Genomic DNA, 16,414 nt, shown 5'->3' with positions numbered 1-16,414 from the left:
AAAGACAGAGTACTGTATCTCGGTCACCCTGATCCTTGACTGGGTGACATGGCCAGGTCAGTCGAGACCAAAACAATAACATAACTTTAGCATGTATCTTTCTGCTCAGAAGAGCACGCCTCCTCGTCCCCAGACTAGGTTGATGTGTCCCTACTGATCCAGTTATGGACTGCGTCCTCGGTAGTACGGTAGAACGAGGCACATTTCCTAACAGTCGACAGTCAATCAGAACACTGTTTGTCTTTTTTCAGATGATGCCAAATCTGTTATTGCAAATCTTACGGTGAGTATTATACATGTTGTATTTCCATACACATTGTCTTCTCTAAGTCATTGTTCTGACCAATATTCATACCTGTGTTGTGGTGTCAGAGGTTGAGGTGAAAAATACAGAATTATAGTTTATGAAATAGGGGTGATAAAGTTGTACTACAGAGCACCTGGAATCGTGTTGTTCTGCCCCCTCAGTGTAAAAAGACAGAGCAGCACTTCAAGCCCTATCTGAAGCAGCATCTCCCCAAGCGCCTTCACTACGCCAACAACAGGAGAATAGAGGAGATCCACCTGTTAGTGGAGAGGAAGTGGCATATCGCAAGGTTATACCCTCTCTGTCTCTTTGTCTCTGTCTCTCTCTGTCTCTGTCTCTCTCTCTCTGTCTCTCTGTCTCTCTGTCTCTGTCTCTGTCTCTGTCTCTGTCTCTCTCTCTCTCTCTCTGTCTCTCTCTCTCTCTGTCTCTCTGTCAGTCTCTCTCTGTCTCTCCCTCTCTCTGTCGCTGTCTCTCTCTCTCTCTCTGTCTCTGTCACTGTCTCTCTCTGTCTCTCCCTCTCTCTGTCGCTGTCTCTCTCTCTCTCTCTCTCTCTCTCTCTCTCTCTGTCTCTCTCTTTTTCTCTCTCTCTCTTTTTCTCTTTCTCTTTCTCTCTGTCACTGTCTCTCTCTGTCTCTCCCTCTCTCTGTCTCTCTGTCGCTGTCTCTCTGTCTCTCTCTCTCTCTCTCTCTCTCTCTCCCTCTCTCTGTCTCTCTCGCTCTGTCTCTCATTTCGAAACAGACATAGACCACAGATTTTTTGCTATGGTGTGTCCTATTGGTGGTGTGTCCTATTGGTGGTGTGTCCTACATGTGGTGTCCTACATGCTGTGTCCTATGGGTGGTGTCCTACGGGTGGTGTCCCACATGTGGTGTCCTATTGGTGGTGGTGTCCTATTGGTGGTGGTGTCCTATTGGGGGTGTGTTCTATTGGGGGTGTGTTCTATTGGTGGTGGTGTCCTATTGGGGGTGGGCCCTATTGGTGGGGGTGTCCTATTGGGTGTGTGTCCTATTGATGATGGTGTCCTACTGGTGGTGGTGTCCTATTGGGGGTGTGTCCTATTGGGGGGGGGGGGGGTGTCCTATTGATGGTGGTGTCCTATTGATGGTGGTGTCCTACTGGTGGTGGTGTCCTATTGATGGTGTGTCCTATTGATGGTGTGTCCTATTGGGGGGGGTGTCCTATTGGGGGGGTGTCCTATTGATGGTGTGTCCTATTGGGGGGGGGGGGGGTGTCTTATTGGGGGGGGTGTCCTATTGATGGTGGTGTCCTATTGATGGTGTGTCCTATTGGTGGTGTGTCCTATTGGTGGTGGTGTCCCATTGGTGGTGGTGTCCTATTGGTGGTGGTGTCCCATTGGTGGTGGTATGCTATTGGTGGTGTGTCCTATTGGTGGTGTGTCCTATTGGTGGCGTGTCCTATTGGTGGTTGTGTCCCATTGGTGGTGGTGTCCCATTGGTGGTTGTGTCCTATTGGTGGTGGTGTCCTATTGGGGGTGTGTCCTATTGTACCCTGTTCCTGGAGCAGGCAGTGTCTGTTAACATGAACCTGGACAGACTCTGTATGTTGGTCATCATCAGTCCCAGTGTTGGTCAGACCCAGTGGAAAGTTGTCAGTCACTGTGTAAACACGTGAGGTAATGCCTGTCTGTCGCGGACGACAACTGAAAACAAATCAATGTTTGAAGGACAGAGAGGAGAGGGCTGGTTCAGAATATGCCTGCTCCTTGGGGACGTCACCCTGTTTGAGTTGGCATGCCACAGAGCTCCATGGGGACGAACACCCTGTTTGAGTTGGCATGTCACAGAGCTCCATGAAAGAGATCTTTGAGATCCCTCCTCCTGCCTGCTAAGATATAGACTAGTTTAAATCGCTGGCACCATGAGTTGTGAACTTAATGCTTTCTGAGTGAGAAATTCTTACCCCTCCAGCAGCTTTGCAGCTAGCAGAGTAAAACTGTCGCTTAAATTAAATACCCAAATTAAATGAAATATTTGTTAGCCATTTTCCCTGCCCGTTGGTGATTTTTCAGGCTCTACGTGCTTGTGGCTTGTCCCCTACACAGACACCACTGACTGTAGTGTTTAATGCAAACTTCATATAAAAAGTGTCTGTTTTCCTTTTACATGGCTTTACAGAGAAATGTGGTGGTGTCGGGTCGGCCTTGGAAAAAACTGAATCCTTTACACTTGGGTTTATAAGGATTTCAGTGTGTTACTGTGTATGTAGGGCTGTATCTGTGTGGTCTGCTTTGAATCAAATGTTATGAAAATCAGACACAGTGTCCTTGGATGTTTATTTAGGCTGCATATAGTCTTCATCCCGGTGAGGAACTGTAGATAGTTAATATTATTAAAACCATCAATTGTCTGATGTTAGATTTTTTGAAATTTATTTTTGTTGCATCATGCTGTCTGTTACAGGAAGTCTCCAGAAGGAGGAAAGAGGCACCCTGGGAAATGTGGTTTTGCAGGAGATCACGGTTATGACAACAAGATAAACAGCATGCAGGTATGTTAGTTTTTATCCTCATCTTGATTGAAGTGTTCTCGTTGCCATAAATGATTAATCATTACCTTCATCCTGTTCCTGTTCTTTAGACCATTTTCTTTGGATATGGACCTATGTTTAAATTCAAGACCAAAGTGCCCGTTTTTGAAAACATTGAACTTTACAATGTCATGTGTGGTAAGGCATCTTCATTATTGTTTTTTACTTGAGGGAGGCATACAGTAGCACTCATCAGCCCATACTCATACGTTATGGACAGTGAAGTTGTGTTGCATTGACTTGAGATCTTTTACTGTAATCGTAACAATACAATACTTTATTGTCCATTTTCATGGAATAGACCTGCTTGGCCTGAACCCTGCCCCTAACAACGGGACTCATGGCAGTCTGAACCACCTGTTGAAGAGCCCGGTCCACAAGCCCACCGTGCCAGAGGAGGTGTCTAAACCCACCATCTCAGGTCCCATCATTACTCTGACCGATGACTTAGGCTGCAGCTGTGATGACAAGGTCAGCTACAGAACAGCACAGCTCTTATAGCCATAGAGATAGATACTGTATCACTGTAGAGATAGATACTGTATCACTATAGAGATAGATACTGTACCACTATAGAGATAGATACTGTATCACTGTAGAGATATATACTGTAGAGATAGATACTGTATCACTATAGAGATAGATACTGTAGAGATAGATACTGTATCACTGTAGAGATAGATACTGTAGAGATAGATACTGTATCACTATAGAGATAGATACTGTATTACTGTAGTGATAGATACTGTAGAGATATATACTATAGAGATAGATACTGTATCACTATAGAGATAGATACTGTAGAGATAGATACTGTATCACTATAGAGATAGATACTGTAGAGATAGATACTGTATCACTATAGAGATAGATACTGTAGAGATATATACTGTATCACTATAGAGATAGATACTGTAGAGATAGATACTGTATCACTGTAGAGATAGATACTGTATCACTGTAGAGATAGATACTGTAGCACTATAGAGATAGATACTGTATCACTATAGAGATAGATACTGTAGAGATAGATACTGTATCACTATAGAGATAGATACTGTATCACTATAGAGATAGATACTGTAGAGATAGATACTGTATCACTATAGAGATAGAGATAGATACTGTAGCACTATAGAGATAGATACTGTAGCACTATAGAGATTGATACTGTATAAACTGTAGAGTTAGAAACTGTAGAGATAGAAACTGTAGAGATATATACTGTTTCACTGTAGAGCTAGATACTGTAGAGATAGAAACTGTAGAGATAGATACTGTTTCACTGTAGAGATAGATACTGTAGAAACTGTAGAGATAGATACTGTAGAAACTGTAGAGCTAGATACTGTAGAGATAGATACTGTAGAAACTGTAGAAACTGTAGAGATAGATACTGTAGAAACTGTATGTATCTCTATGGCTCCCACCACAGAACTAGAATGAGATTGTATTTTTATGGCTTTCACAGCCGTAGACAGACTGATATTGAAGCTTTTGGTTTTTATATCAACTTGATATTTGCTTCAATAAAGTAAATCCGAATGATTTCTGCATCTCAAGAAATAGACTACATATTATTATATTGATCTGTATAGCGTGTGTGTTTGACCTATGACCTGACTGATATCTGTAGCACTGGGCATTACTACATGTTGTGTATTTTACGTGTCTAAACTGGTTTCTGTGTCTGCCACTGACTGTTGTCTCTGTAATCCATAGCTACTGTTACACATTCTCATGCTTGTTTGTTTGATTCCCTCTTCTTCTTATTTCTGTCTGTGAAGTCCTCTTGCTTCTGCAGAGATTATAGATGTTTTTGCAAGAGATTTTCACCTTCAATCTTTTGCAGTTGCGTTCAAAAAATAGGGGGCAGAGAGCATTGAAAGTCCCCGTTGTAAGAGGCTATAACCTGGAGTCACTGTGGCTCTGTCTCTTACAGAACAAAGTGGAAGAGCTTAATCAGAGACTGAGGCAAGCTGTCGATGGTACGTCTCTCTCTCTGGTCCACATCGTTGGTCTTATGACTGAGTAGTAGTAATGCTAATACCTGTGTAATAACACTAATTACGGCCGCCAACAATGTTGTTATTAACATGTTATTACATAGACGTGTCAGTAAAGGGTTGTATTATGTCCTATTTCTCATATCACTATTGAATATCCTCTCCAGAGTCTTGTTACCAGCTTTTAGGATGATGGTCTTCTCTTCCAGACAGCAAGAACCTCCCTCATGGTCGGCCGGCAGTTCTGTTCCGTACTAAATACAGCATTCTACACCACAGTGACTATATCAGTGGGTACAGTGAATCACTGTCTATGCCCCTGTGGACGTCCTACACGGTTTCCAAACAGGTATGTCAAACAGGACACAGCATTCTACACCACAGTGACTATATCAGTGGGTACAGTGAATCACTGTCTATGCCCCTGTGGACGTCCTACACAGTCATGTCAAACAGGACACAGCGTCCTACACAGTCTCCAAACAGGTATGTCAAACAGGACACAGCGTCCTACACAGTCTCCAAACAGGTATGTCAAACAGGACACAGCATTCTACACAGTCTCCAAACAGGTATGTCAAACAGGACACAGCGTCCTACACAGTCTCCAAACAGGTATGTCAAACAGGACACAGCATTCTACACAGTCTCCAAACAGGTATGTCAAACAGGACACAGCGTCCTACACAGTCTCCAAACAGGTATGTCAAACAGGACACAGCGTCCTACACAGTCTCCAAACAGGTATGTCAAACAGGACACAGCGTCCTACACAGTCTCCAAACAGGTATGTCAAATAGGACACAGCGTTCTACACAGTCTCCAAACAGGTATGTCATACAGGACACAGCGTCCTACACAGTCTCCAAACAGGTATGTCAAACAGGACACAGCGTCCTACACAGTCTCCAAACAGGTATGTCAAACAGGACACAGCATTCTACACAGTCTCCAAACAGGTATGTCAAACAGGACACAGCGTCCTACACAGTCTCCAAACAGGTATGTCATACAGGACACAGCATTCTACACAGTCTCCAAACAGGTATGTCAAACAGGACACAGCATTCTACACAGTCTCCAAACAGGTATGTCAAACAGGACACAGCATTCTACACAGTCTCCAAACAGGTATGTCAAACAGGACACAGCATTCTACACAGTCTCCAAACAGGTATGTCAAACAGGACACAGCCTACATGTTTCCTGCCTGTTTATTTTGATATCAGCTATATGCTATTTACTGTGTTTATAACTGATGTTTGACAAGGGAAAACAGCTCCTTCAATAATCCTCTCAAGATAAACCCATGGACTGGTACATACCTCGTCAATACTTTATGTTGACTACTCATTTCAACATGGACTGGTACATACCTCGTCAATACTTTATGTTGACTGCTCATTTCAACATGGACTGGTACATACCTCGTCAATACTTTATGTTGACTACTCATTTCAACATGGACTGGTACATACCTCGTCAATACTTTATGTTGACTACTCATTTCAACATGGACTGGTACATACCTCATCAATACTTTATGTTGACTACTCATTTCAACATGGACTGGTACATACCTCGTCAATACTTTATACTGACTACTCATTTCAACATGGACTGGTACATACCTCGTCAATACTTTATGTTGACTACTCATTTGAACAGTCGTTGACTGCTAATTTGAACAGTTGTCTAATTTATAGTCTCTAGAGCAGGGCTCTTCAACCCTGTTCCTGGATATATACCCTCCTGTAGGTTTTAACTCCAAACCCTGTACCAGGAGAGATAACCTCCTGTAGGTTTTCACTCCAACCCTGTTCCTGGATATATACCCTCCTGTAGGTTTTAACTCCAACCCTGTTCCTGGATATATACCCTCCTGTAGGTTTTAACTCCAACCCTGTTCCTGGATATATACCCTCCTGTAGGTTTTAACTCCAACCCTGTTCCTGGATATATACCCTCCTGTAGGTTTTAACTCCAACCCTGTTCCTGGAGAGCAGGAGGTGATCTCTCCAGGAACAGGGTTGGAGTTAAAACCTACAGGAGGGTTTCTCTCCAGGAACAGGGTTAGAGAGACCTGATCTAGCGTATTGTCAGTGACTACAGTCTACAGTGGTCTAACGTTGTGATTGTGTTTTCCAGGTAGAAGTAACCCCTCTACCAGAGCATCTGACTAACTGTGTCAGACCTGACATCCGTATCCCTCCGGGCTTCAGCCAATCCTGCTCCAACTACAAGGCGGACAAACAGATCTCCTTCGCCTTCCTCTACCCTCCACGTACGTCCTCCATGTTCTCTCCTGTCAGATCTCCTATGGTTGACCAGCGGCCGGTTGCACCAGCTTGACGTGCGCCTGGTTCTAACACCACATTCAAGACCACCTTTGGAACTCCCAGCTGATGCAACCGGTTCATGTACAGTCGTGGCCAAAAGTTTTGAGATTGACACAAATATAGGTTTTCATAAAGTCTACTGCCTCAGTTTGTTTGATGGTAATTTGCATATAGTCCAGAATGTTATGAAGAGTGATCAGATGGATTGCAATGAATTACAAAGTCCCTCTTTTCCATGCAAATGAACTGAATCCCCCAAAAAACATTTCCACTGCATTTCAGCCCTGCCACAAAAGGACCAGCTGACATCATGTCAGTTATTCTCTCGTTAACACAGGTGTGAGTGTTGACGAGGACAAGGCTGGAGATCACTCTGTCATGCTGATTGAGTTTGAATAACAGACTGGAAGCTTCAAAAGGAGGGTGGTGCTTGGAATCATTGTTCTTCCTCTGTCAACCATGGTTATCTGCAAGGAAACACGTTCCGTCATCATTGCTTTGCACAAAAAGGGCTTCACAGGCAAGGATATTGCTGCCATTAAGATTGCACCTAAATCAACCATTTATCGGATCATCAAGAACTTCAAGGAGAGCGGTTGAATTGTTGTGAAGAAGGCTTCAGGGCGCCCAAGAAAGTCCAGCAAGTGCCAGGACTGTCTCCTAAAGTTGATTCAGCTGCGGGATCGGGGCACCACCAGTACAGAGCTTGCTCAGGAATGGCAGCAGGCAGGTGTGAGTGCATTTGCACGCACAGTGAGGCGAAGACTTTTGGAGGATGGCCTGGTGTCAAGAAGGGAGGCAAAGAAGCCACTTCTCTCCAGGAAAAACATCAGGGACAGACTGATATTTTGCAAAAGGTACAGGGATTGGACTGCTGAGGACTGGGGTAAAGTCATTTTCTCTGATGAATCCGCTTTCCGATTGTTTGGGGAATCTGGATAAAAGCTTGTCCGGAGAAGACAAGGTAAGCGCTACCATCAGTCCTGTGTCATGCCAACAGTAAAGCATCCTGAGACCATTCATGTGTGGGGTTGCTTCTCAGCCAAGGGAGTGGGCTCACTCACAATTTTGCATAAGAACACAGCCATGAATAAAGAACACATCCTCTGAGAGCAACTTCTCCCAACTATCCAAGAACAGTTTGGTGACGAACAATGCAATTTCCAGCATGATGGAGCACCTTGCCATAAGGAAAACGTGATAACTAAGTGGCTTGGGGAACAAAACATCGATATTTTGGGTCCATGGCCAGGAAACTCCCCAGACCTTAATCCCATTGAGAACTTGTGGTCAATCCTCAAGAGGCAGGTGGACAAACAAAAACCCACAAATTCTGACAAACTCCATGCATTGATTATGCAAGAATGGGCTGCCATCAGTCAGGATGTGGCCCAGAAGTTAATTGACAGCATGCCAGGGCGGATTGCAGAGGTCTTGAAAAAGAAGGGTCAACACTGCAAATATTGACTCTTTGCATCAACTTCATGTAATTGTCAATAAAAGCTTTTGACCCTTATGAAATGCTTGTAAATATACTTTAATTATAATTATACAGTATTCCATAGTAACATCTGACAAAAACATCTAAAGACACTGAAGCAGCCAACTTTGTGGAAATTAATATTTGTGTCATTCTCAAAACTTTTGGCCACGACTGTACTATAGTTTACAACGCAGTAACAAGACATGAAGCAATCTAAATTGTACTGTACATTAACATTTTGGGGCGGCACATTTTGGGGCGGCAGGGTAGCCTAGTGGTTAGAGCGTTGGACTAGTAACCGGAAGGTTGCAAGTTCAAACCCACTGTTCCTAGGCCGTCATTGAAAATATGAATTTGTTCTTAACTGACTTGCCTGGTTAAATAAAGATAACATAAATAAAATAAAACACTGATTTTCCACCATTTATTGTTTTATCTTTAGAGCTGGCTCCGACCCAAGACGGCAAATTTGATGCAGTCCTCATCACTAACACCGTACCCATGTACCCAGCATTCAAAAGTAAGTCAAACATTTTCTAAAACTACATTGGCATGTCAAATGTAATTCATAGGCCACATTCACATGTCATCACCAGTCAACAGAAACCACACTGACAAGATGGATTGATGGAACTGTGTCCTGGTTTAGTCCTGTTTTCACTTAGTCTACATTAAATGTTTGAGGAAGTAATTACGTTGACTAACGACCTGCAGACCCAACAACGAGAGGGACTTAAAAGGAAGTGTGTGTGTAGCGTGTGTGTGTCTGTGTGTGTGTGTGTGTCTGTGTGTGTGTCTGTGTGTGAGTCTGTGTGTGAGTGTGTGTGTGTGTGAGTGTGTGTCTGTGTGTGTGTGTGTGTGTGTGTGTGTCTGTGAGTGTCTGTGTGTGTGTGTGTGTGTGTGTATAGCGTGTGGGTCGACAGTTTCGGGGCGGTCAGTTCTATGACCCTCCAATGTTAAACTGTGCCACTGTGTACTTGAGGAATGTCCACACCATTAAAATCCCCTCCAGAAATGTATATAGGTACACACAACCCCACCCCCTCTCCATAATGTACACACTTCAAATATATATTGCTTTCCCTCTGAGGTAGAGGCCTGGGTTGGAGAGGATGTTCATGTATGTTTCCTCATGGTTAGAGGATGTTTTCCTGACTGGGTAGATGTCGTGGTTTCCTCATGGATAGGGGATGTTTTCCTGACTGGGTAGATGTCGTGGTTTCCTCATGGTTAGAGGATGTTTTCCTGACTGGGTAGATGTCGTGGTTTCCTCATGGTTAGAGGATGTTTTCCTGACTGGGTAGATGTCATGGTTAGGGCTGGGGATGTTTTCCTGACTGGGTAGATGTCGTGGTTTCCTCATGGTTAGGGCTGGGGATGTTTTCCTGACTGGGTAGATGTCGTGGTTTCCTCATGGTTAGGGCTGGGGATGTTTTCCTGACTGGGTAGATGTCGTGGTTTCCTCATGGTTAGGGCTGGGGATGTTTTCCTGACTGGGTAGATGTTGTGGTTTCCTCATGGTTAGGGGATGTTTTCCTGACTGGGTAGATGTCATGGTTAGGGGATGTTTTCCTGACTGGGTAGATGTCATGGTTAGGGCTGGGGATGTTTTCCTGACTGGGTAGATGTCATGGTTAGAGGATGTTTTCCTGACTGGGTAGATGTCATGGTTTCCTCATGGTTAGAGGATGTTTTCCTGACTGGGTAGATGTCATGGTTAGGGCTGGGGATGTTTTCCTGACTGGGTAGATGTTGTGGTTTCCTCATGGTTAGGGGACGTTTTCCTGACTGGGTAGATGTCATGGTTGGGGGATGTTTTCCTGACTGGGTAGATGTCATGGTTAGAGGATGTTTTCCTGACTGGGTAGATGTCGTGGTTTCCTCATGGTTAGAGGATGTTTTCCTGACTGGGTAGATGTCGTGGTTTCCTCATGGATAGGGGATGTTTTCCTGACTGGGTAGATGTCATGGTTTCCTCATGGTTAGAGGATGTTTTCCTGACTGGGTAGATGTCATGGTTAGAGGATGTTTTCCTGACTGGGTAGATGTCGTGGTTTCCTCATGGTTAGAGGATGTTTTCCTGACTGGGTAGTTGTCATGGTTAGAGGATGTTTTCCTGACTGGGTAGATGTCATGGTTTCCTCATGGTTAGAGGATGTTTACCTGACTGGGTAGATGTCGTGGTTTCCTCATGGTTAGAGGATGTTTTCCTGACTGGGTAGATGTCATGGTTAGGGGATGTTTTCCTGACTGGGTAGATGTCATGGTTTCCTCATGGTTAGAGGATGTTTTCCTGACTGGGTAGATGTCATGGTTAGGGGATGTTTTCCTGACTGGGTAGATGTCACGGTTAGGGGATGTTTTCCTGACTGGGTAGATGTCATGGTTAGAGGATGTTTTCCTGACTGGGTAGATGTCATGGTTTCCTCATGGTTAGGGGATGTTTCCCTGACTGGGTAGATGTCATGGTTAGGGGATGTTTTCCTGACTGGGTAGATGTCGTGGTTTCCTCATGGTTAGGGGATGTTTTCCTGACTGGGTAGATGTCGTGGTTTCCTCATGGTTAGGGGATGTTTTCCTGACTGGGTAGATGTCATGGTTAGGGGATGTTTCCTGACTGGGTAGATGTCATGGTTAGGGGATGTTTTCCTGACTGGGTAGATGTCGTGGTTTCCTCGTGGTTAGGGGATGTTTTCCTGACTGGGTAGATGTCATGGTTAGGGGATGTTTTCCTGACTGGGTAGATGTCATGGTTAGGCGATGTTTTCCTGACTGGGTAGATGTCATGGTTAGGGCTGGGGATGTTTTCCTGACTGGGTAGATGTCATGGTTTCCTCATGGTTAGAGGATGTTTTCCTGACTGGGTAGATGTCATGGTTTCCTCATGGTTAGGGGACGTTTTCCTGACTGGGTAGATGTCGTGGTTAGGGGATGTTTTCCTGACTGGGTAGATGTCATGGTTAGGGGATGTTTTCCTGACTGGGTAGATGTCATGGTTAGAGGATGTTTTTCTGACTAGGTAGATCACATGGGCAGAAACAACCAGCACTACACTTTAGTTTCAGAACCAAATAGAAGGTAACCAACTATAAACTGAACCTACCGTAAATATAATAAAATATAACATGCAAGTTAGCATAGAAGCGCTGCTTGTTGGGTATTACTGAAAGCTTTATCAAGGTTTGTTGGGTATTACTGAAAGCTTTATCAAGGTTTGTTGGGTATTACTGAAAGCTTTATCAAGGTTTGTTGGGTATTACTGAAAGCTTTATCAAGGTTTGTTGGGTATTACTGAAAGCTTTATCAAGGTTTGTTGGGTATTACTGAAAGCTTTATCAAGGTTTGTTGGGTATTACTGAAAGCTTTATCAAGGTTTGTTGGGTATTACTGAAAGCTTTATCAAGGTTTGTTGGGTATTACTGAAAGCTTTATCAAGGTTTGTTGGGTATCACTGAAAGCTTTATCAAGGTTTGTTGGGTATTACTGAAAGCTTTATCAAGGTTTGTTGGGTATTACTGAAAGCTTTATCAAGGTTTGTTGGGTATTACTGAAAGCTTTATCAAGGTTTGTTGGGTATTACTGAAAGCTTTATCAAGGTTTGTTGGGTATTACTGAACGCTTTATCAAGGTTTGTTGGGTATTACTGAACGCTTTATCAAGGTTTGTTGGGTATTACTGAAAGCTTTATCAAGGTTTGTTGGGTATTACTGAAAGCTTTATCAAGGTTTGTTGGGTATTACTGAAAGCTTTATCAAGGTTTGTTGGGTATTACTGAAAGCTTTATCAAGGTTTGTTGGGTATTACTGAAAGCTTTATCAAGGTTTGTTGGGTATTACTGAACGCTTTATCAAGGTTTGTTGGGTATCACTGAACGCTTTATCAAGGTTTGTTGGGTATTACTGAAAGCTTTATCAAGGTTTGTTGGGTATTACTGAAAGCTTTATCAAGGTTTGTTGGGTATTACTGAAAGCTTTATCAAGGTTTGTTGGGTATTACTGAAAGCTTTATCAAGGTTTGTTGGGTATTACTGAAAGCTTTATCAAGGTTTGTTGGGTATTACTGAAAGCTTTATCAAGGTTTGTTGGGTATTACTGAAAGCTTTATCAAGGTTTGTTGGGTATTACTGAAAGCTTTATCAAGGTTTGTTGGGTATTACTGAAAGCTTTATCAAGGTTTGTTGGGTATTACTGAAAGCTTTAAAGGTTTGTTGGGTATTACTGAAAGCTTTATCAAGGTTTGTTGGGTATTACTGAAAGCTTTATCAAGGTTTGTTGGGTATTACTGAAAGCTTTATCAAGGTTTGTTGGGTATTACTGAAAGCTTTAAAGGTTTGTTGGGTATTACTGAAAGCTTTATCAAGGTTTGTTGGGTATTACTGAAAGCTTTATCAAGGTTTGTTGGGTATTACTGAAAGCTTTATCAAGGTTTGTTGGGTATTACTGAAAGCTTTAAAGGTTTGTTGGGTATTACTGAAAGCTTTATCAAGGTTTGTTGGGTATTACTGAAAGCTTTATCAAGGTTTGTTGGGTATTACTGAAAGCTTTATCAAGGTTTGTTGGGTATTACTGAAAGCTTTATCAAGGTTTGTTGGGTATTACTGAAAGCTTTATCAAGGTTTGTTGGGTATTACTGAAAGCTTTATCAAGGTTTGTTGGGTATTACTGAACGCTTTATCAAGGTTTGTTGGGTATTACTGAAAGCTTTATCAAGGTTTGTTGGGTATTACTGAAAGCTTTATCAAGGTTTGTTGGGTATTACTGAAAGCTTTATCAAGGTTTGTTGGGTATCACTGAAAGCTTTATCAAGGTTTGTTGGGTATTACTGAAAGCTTTATCAAGGTTTGTTGGGTATTACTGAAAGCTTTATCAAGGTTTGTTGGGTATTACTGAAAGCTTTATCAAGGTTTGTTGGGTATTACTGAAAGCTTTATCAAGGTTTGTTGGGTATTACTGAAAGCTTTATCAAGGTTTGTTGGGTATTACTGAAAGCTTTATCAAGGTTTGTTGGGTATTACTGAAAGCTTTATCAAGGTTTGTTGGGTATTACTGAAAGCTTTATCAAGGTTTGTTGGGTATTACTGAAAGCTTTATCAAGGTTTGTTGGGTATTACTGAAAGCTTTATCAAGGTTTGTTGGGTATCACTGAAAGCTTTATCAAGGTTTGTTGGGTATTACTGAAAGCTTTAAAGGTTTGTTGGGTATTACTGAAAGCTTTATCAAGGTTTGTTGGGTATTACTGAAAGCTTTATCAAGGTTTGTTGGGTATTACTGAAAGCTTTATCAAGGTTTGTTGGGTATTACTGAAAGCTTTATCAAGGTTTGTTGGGTATTACTGAAAGCTTTATCAAGGTTTGTTGGGTATTACTGAAAGCTTTATCAAGGTTTGTTGGGTATTACTGAAAGCTTTATCAAGGTTTGTTGGGTATCACTGAAAGCTTTATCAAGGTTTGTTGGGTATCACTGAAAGCTTTATCAAGGTTTGTTGGGTATTACTGAAAGCTTTATCAAGGTTTGTTGGGTATTACTGAAAGCTTCATCAAGGTTTGTTGGGTATTACTGAAAGCTTTATCAAGGTTTGTTGGGAATTACTGAAAGCTTTAAAGGTTTGTTGGGTATTACTGAAAGCTTTATCAAGGTTTGTTGGGAATTACTGAAAGCTTTAAAGGTTTGTTGGGTATTACTGAAAGCTTTAAAGGTTTGTTGGGTATTACTGAAAGCTTTAAAGGTTTGTTGGGTATCACTGAAAGCTTTATCAAAGTTTGTTGGGTCTCAACCAGTCATCACCTTCTTCTATTGATCTGGCCATTCCAGGAAATACACAACAGGGGTAAAGGTCTGATCCTGTCTTACCTCAGCCCTAACATACAGGGGTGTAGATCTGATCCAGTCTGTCCTCACAGCCCTAAACATACAGGGGTGTAGAGCTGATCGTCTTACCTCAGCCCTAAACATACAGGGGCGTAGATCTGATGCAGTCTTACCTCAGCCCTAAACATACAGGGGTGTAGATCTGATCCAGTCTGTCCTCACAGCCCTAAACACACAGGGGTGTAGATCTGATCTAGTCTGTCCTCACAGCCCTAAACATACAGGGGTGTAGATCTGATCCAGTCTGTCCTCACAGTCCTAAACATACAGGGGTGTAGAGCTGATCCAGTCTGTCCTCACAGCCCTAAACATACAGGGGTGTAGAGCTGATCCAGTCTTACCTCAGCCCTAACATACAGGGGTGTAGATCTGATCCAGTCTGTCCTCACAGCCCTAAACATACAGGGGTGTAGAGCTGATCCTGTCTTACCTCAGCCCTAAACATACAGGGGTGTAGAGCTGATCCAGTCTGTCCTCACAGCCCTAAACATACAGGGGCGTAGATCTGATCCAGTCTTACCTCAGCCCTAAACATACAGGGGCGTAGATCTGATGCAGTCTTACCTCAGCCCTAAACATACAGGGGTGTAGATCTGATTCAGTCTGTCCTCACAGCCCTAAACATACAGGGGTGTAGATCTGATCCAGTCTTACCTCAACCCTAAACATACAGGGGTGTAGATCTGATCAAGTCTGTCCTCACAGCCCTAAACATACAGGGGTGTAGATCTGATCCAGTCTTACCTCAGCCCTAACATACAGGGGTGTAGATCTGATCAAGTCTGTCCTCACAGCCCTAAACATACAGGGGCGTAGATCTGATGCAGTCTTACCTCAGCCCTAAACATACAGGGGTGTAGATCTGATCCAGTCTGTCCTCACAGCCCTAAACACACAGGGGTGTAGATCTGATCCAGTCTTACCTCAACCCTAAACACACAGGGGTGTAGATGCTGCAGAGTTGTAACAGTTTGCCTCTCTCTCTCTCTCTCTCTCTCTGTCTCTCTCTCTCTCTCTCTCTCTCTCTCTCACTCTCACTCTCTCTCTGTATCTCCTTCAGGAATATGGAGCTACTTCCAGAAGACTCTTGTGAAGAAGTATGCCATGGAGAGAAATGGGCTCAACTTAATCTGTGGGCCCATATTTGACAACGACTACGATGGCCTGAGAGACTCGGCAGAGAAAATTAAACAGTAAGGGCTTTTGATCTTCACTGACATACAGGCTACATCCCCAAAAGGCCCCTATTAGAGTGCACTATTTCTGATCAGAGCCCCTAATTCCCTTTATAGTGCACTACTGTTGACCAGTGCTGGTCAATGGTAGTGCACTTTAACCTCTACGGGATTGATGTCCGGTTGAGCTAACATGCGCTAATTTGATTAGCATGACATTGTAAGTAACAAGAACATTTCCCAGGACATAAACATGTTTTTTTATTGGCAGAAAGCTTAAATTCGTGTTAATCTAACTGCACTGTCCAATTTACAGTAGCTATTACAGTGAAAGAATACCATGGTATTGTTTGAGGAGAGTGCACAGTTATATACTTGAAAATGTAGCAAAACAATTAGGCACATCTGAGCAGATTTGATGCAACATTTTTGAATAGTAATGCAATGGTTCATTGAATCAGTCTAAAATGTTGCACATACACTGCTGCCACCTAGTGGCCAAAATCTAAATTGCGCCTAATCTGCAGTAATACGTTGTGGCCTTTCTCTTGCATTTCAAAGATGACGGAACAAAAACACATGGTTTTTTCTTTGTATTATCTTGTACCAGATCTAATGTGTTATATTCTACTACATTCATTTCACATTTCCACAAACTTCAAAGTGTTTCCTTTCGAATGGTATCAAGAA

General features: G+C 42.8%; 1 protein-coding gene across 2 annotated transcripts in view; it reads left to right on the top strand.

The window, feature by feature from the left end:
- The window catches only part of LOC110507037 (autotaxin), a 48,407-nt gene that overhangs the window by 26,549 nt on the left and 5,444 nt on the right, over positions 1-16,414 (top strand). Inside the window, exons 14-23 of one of the 2 annotated variants that reach the window (XM_090219946.1) lie at positions 252-283; positions 469-596; positions 2,728-2,815; positions 2,905-2,992; positions 3,156-3,325; positions 4,797-4,842; positions 5,070-5,209; positions 7,009-7,144; positions 9,125-9,202; positions 15,610-15,742. In XM_090219946.1, the coding sequence (XP_090076072.1) occupies positions 252-283; positions 469-596; positions 2,728-2,815; positions 2,905-2,992; positions 3,156-3,325; positions 4,797-4,842; positions 5,070-5,209; positions 7,009-7,144; positions 9,125-9,202; positions 15,610-15,742 (1,039 nt within the window). Of the gene's footprint in view, positions 1-251; positions 284-468; positions 597-2,727; positions 2,816-2,904; positions 2,993-3,155; positions 3,326-4,706; positions 4,843-5,069; positions 5,210-7,008; positions 7,145-9,124; positions 9,203-15,609; positions 15,743-16,414 lie in introns of both variants that reach the window. The other variant, XM_090219943.1, reaches the window with a different exon arrangement.

Source organism: Oncorhynchus mykiss, chromosome 3 (assembly GCF_057628025.1).
Source record: "Oncorhynchus mykiss isolate SJ-2025 chromosome 3, ASM5762802v1, whole genome shotgun sequence".
NCBI classification, from domain to species: Eukaryota; Metazoa; Chordata; class Actinopteri; order Salmoniformes; family Salmonidae; genus Oncorhynchus; species Oncorhynchus mykiss.
The sequence above is the reverse complement of the archived record's forward strand: the minus strand, read 5'-3'. Positions and strand labels throughout refer to the sequence as shown.